General features: G+C 34.0%; 1 protein-coding gene across 1 annotated transcript; it reads left to right on the top strand.

Moving 5' to 3' along the window:
- The first annotated feature begins 2,490 nt into the window (after nucleotides 1–2,490).
- LOC124937431 lies at nucleotides 2,491–3,363 on the top strand. Its single transcript, XM_047477694.1, has one exon. It carries the CDS (start codon nucleotides 2,501–2,503, stop codon nucleotides 3,341–3,343), a length of 843 nt encoding a protein of 280 aa, XP_047333650.1. The 5' UTR covers nucleotides 2,491–2,500; the 3' UTR covers nucleotides 3,344–3,363.
- The last annotated feature ends 237 nt before the right edge of the window (nucleotides 3,364–3,600 follow it).

Here is a 3,600-nt window from a genome sequence, read left to right as displayed (position 1 = left end):
CTTATATTATCCTTTGACATTCCTTTATCAGCCACCAACATATATGCCTTAGAGAGTTTATCCCCCATTCGATTCTCCTCATCAAATAAGGAACTGGTGACAAATGCCATGTTGACTTTACCATTTGGTGTTGAATTGCAGAGAGTGATAATAAATGTCTCCCAACTCATAGGCAAAGAGACTGAGACTAAAAGTGATTGCACCTCATCATCAAAGTTTATCTTCATACTATTCATCTGATTCAAAATATTTTGAAATTCATTCAAGTGTTCAGCAATTGATTTTATTATCAATGTACTTCAGATTCACCAGCCTTCGTAAAAGTGCTGCTTTATTCTCTGCTGACCTCCCAGTGTAGAGAGCTTTAAGTTTTTTCTACACACCATACGTCGTAGTCTCGTTCTCAACATGATACACACCATTTACACCAACCCACGAACGAATAAGCTACACGCCTTTCTATCTGTCTTTTTTCCAATCAGCCTCTTTTATACTCTTAGGTCTAACACCCTCATTTTCAATTACTTATTCAAATCATTTAAAACTTACAAATCACTAATCATCAGTTCTATTGCCTATAGTTTGTACCATTCAGACTCACCATATCAGGTCTAGATTTCCCCATTATTACTCTCTTAACAACTGACGAAACCCCCAGCAAAGAAACTAGTTGATCTCCTGTTTGAATTTCGTCGGGTAACCAACAGAGCACTTTACTCCAATGTTAAAACACGTAACCAATCAATACTGTTGTGATACCACTGTTGGGTTTTATATCAGCAAAACCACAAATATTCTTAAAAATCAAACCTGTAACAAATTAGTTTCCAAATCGTCTATGACGAACAACATATTTATCAAGAACTGAAATGACACAAAATAATAACAATACAATATACGTGGTTCGGTCAAAATCGACTTATATCTACGGGAGGGATAAGTTTCACTAAATCAAATAAATGTCAATAGTAGAAACTTACATATACCCTGCTCTCAAATGAAAGAAGTGATTACTCTAGGAATGATTGAAATACTCCACAATCAAAAGTTCCCCCAACCTCTCTCTATGGATTAGCCAAAGAACAAGAAAGAAAGAAGAAAACTCTTAGATGTTCACTCTCTCTCAACTTTTGTTTTAAGATAAAATACAAAAAACTGTATTTATACTTTAACCTGTTTTTATAATAGAAAATCATGATTCGTTTCATAATAGAAACTCTAACCCTTTTACTTACCCAAAAGTTAAAACCCGACCACAATAACAAAGAACACCTCAACATTGTTTGGGTCTATGCCAATGGTAATTTTTTAATTTATTAATTTGTTGGAGTTATATAATAAGCATTTCATTCTACATTTCCACTCATCAATTTTGGGTTCAAAGAATAGGTGTCATGTTTTTGTCCTGTCTTGTAGATTCTCTGTGATCGAATCACTCTGTATAGGGAGGTAGGGAAGTGTAAAATTATAATATTATCTTTTTTTAATATCATTACACGTTTGGTCAGGAGTACATAGGTGATTGTCGGATTAAATTTCCAGTTTCAATAGGGTCTGTTTAGGTTTCGGTCTTCCACACACACGGAAATGTCAAAACTTTTTAGTTTTCAGATATTTTTCTTTCTTGAAAAATCTTAGAGCAGTTCCATAATATTACTTTTAGATGTTTCTTTAATCATAATTTCTTTTTAACTCAAAGTGTAAAAATGGTTCATAAGAGATCGATAGATGATTATTATTATTATTTATAAAAAGTAAATTTTTGTCTTTGTTAAAATTTTTAATATTTTGATACGAAAAAAATAAATAATAAAAAGTGTGAACAAATCTTTAAGATGAAAAAACATGTCACAATGCAAATTTCTTTTATATTTTCTTTAGAATTCTGGAATTCAAATTAATTAATTTGTAGACTAAAAATTAAGAGAAAAATAAAGCTTTTATAAACCACATATAGGGCTCTAAGTAGACTTAACTTAATTGTAAGGATTTATAACTGTAGAATAAAATCTCAATTAAATAGGAAAATCTTAGCAATTTATATATTAATAAATAACAAATCAATACTAAGAAAAGAGTTGTTATCAATGTGTTTAGACAAGATAATATTAAAGTGAGAGGTATGAATTGGTTAGTTTTCTAAATAAATAAAAAAAAAAAGCATAAAAAATCTGATATATTTTATTTTTAGATGCATGGAACCCACTTTCTAATTAATACATTATATACATATAATTGTTTTTAGCAAAAATAACCTTATTGAATACTTATTACTATACAAGTTTTACTCTAAAACAAGATTATAGGAGTTTGTTTAGGAGGAGAGGATTGTGGACCCTAATTAAGGCTGTTCCTTTTGCTACATTAGTGGATCAAGAAAAGAAGCATTGAAGCATTAGCCAAAGACCAAACAATAATCTTAACACTTTTGAGAGAAATATACATAATAATATAGAATAAATAGTTGGTAACTAACTTCCACCTCTAGCCAACACAAGAAATGAGAGATGAACATCTACAATATCGTCTACACAATGGAAGAAAGATTTCCACATTACTCACAAAACCTACAATCTATGCATCCCTCCTTCTCCTATCTTTCGTCATCGGTTACCTCTCCTCGTCTTCCATGTCAGCCGACTCCGATCACTACCGTTTCGCCACCCGTTGCGCCAGACCGGAGCCACCCTCCGTTGTTCGCACCAAACTAATGGAGGCGTTCTACAATGGTTCATCTCCCTACGACGATTTCCCACCAAAACATGTTGCTCCTTTCTTGGATCCAGCCAAGATCAACGGTTGGGATTCGAACAATGCTGTTTTTGGTAACCTAATTCGTAGGTACCGACCCAAGACCATTATTGAGGTTGGTTCGTTTTTGGGCATGTCGGCTATTCACATGGCGGAGATGACGCAAAGAATGGGGTTAAATGCGCAAATTGTTTGCGTAGATAATTTTAGGGCATGGCCTGGATTGGACATACCGATGATAAATGGGGATGTTATGTTGATGTACCAATTTATTCAGAATTTGGTTCATAAAAACGTGACCGAATCCATTTTATTTCTACCTTACTCGACCGATGCGGCTCTTGAAAAGATGTGTCAAATGGGTCTTTATGGGGATATGATCGAGATCGATGCTGCCCATGATTTTCACTCGGCTTGGGTAGATGTAAACCGGGGATATAAGCTTTTGTCGCATAAAGGAGTGATTTTTGGGCATGACTACTTTAATCCTACCGATCAATATGGTGTTCGACGAGCTGTGGATCTCTTTGCTCGGGTTAAGGGTTTGCGGGTCAGAACCGACGGTCAGCATTGGGTCATTGATCCCAACTGATATGGTCATTAGATTGTCCTAAAGCATTACAAATAAATTTTACTATTCCTCTAAGTAGCAAAATTTCATCTTTGTGAGTAAAACTTAATTACGATGCTGTTCGAAGTTGAAAATTTCTTTTTACCTATTTGAAACAATTGAGCATTATTTATTCATAACTGTATGATTACATTCAAATATGGATTGGAGATGTGAAAATCCTTTTGGAGTGTGTATTGGATTTGATTGGGACATGCAGTAATGAGTCGACGGGGCCT

Source organism: Impatiens glandulifera, chromosome 5, assembly GCF_907164915.1.
Source record: "Impatiens glandulifera chromosome 5, dImpGla2.1, whole genome shotgun sequence".
In the NCBI taxonomy this organism is placed as follows: Eukaryota; Viridiplantae; Streptophyta; class Magnoliopsida; order Ericales; family Balsaminaceae; genus Impatiens; species Impatiens glandulifera.
Note: the sequence above shows the minus strand (reverse complement) of the source record. Positions and strands in the feature narration are given on the sequence as shown.

What these genes read in the sequence shown, in the direction of transcription:
- LOC124937431 (XM_047477694.1), top strand. Translation starts at nt 2,501, where the DNA reads ATGAGAGATGAACATCTACAATATCGTCTACACAATGGAAGAAAGATT.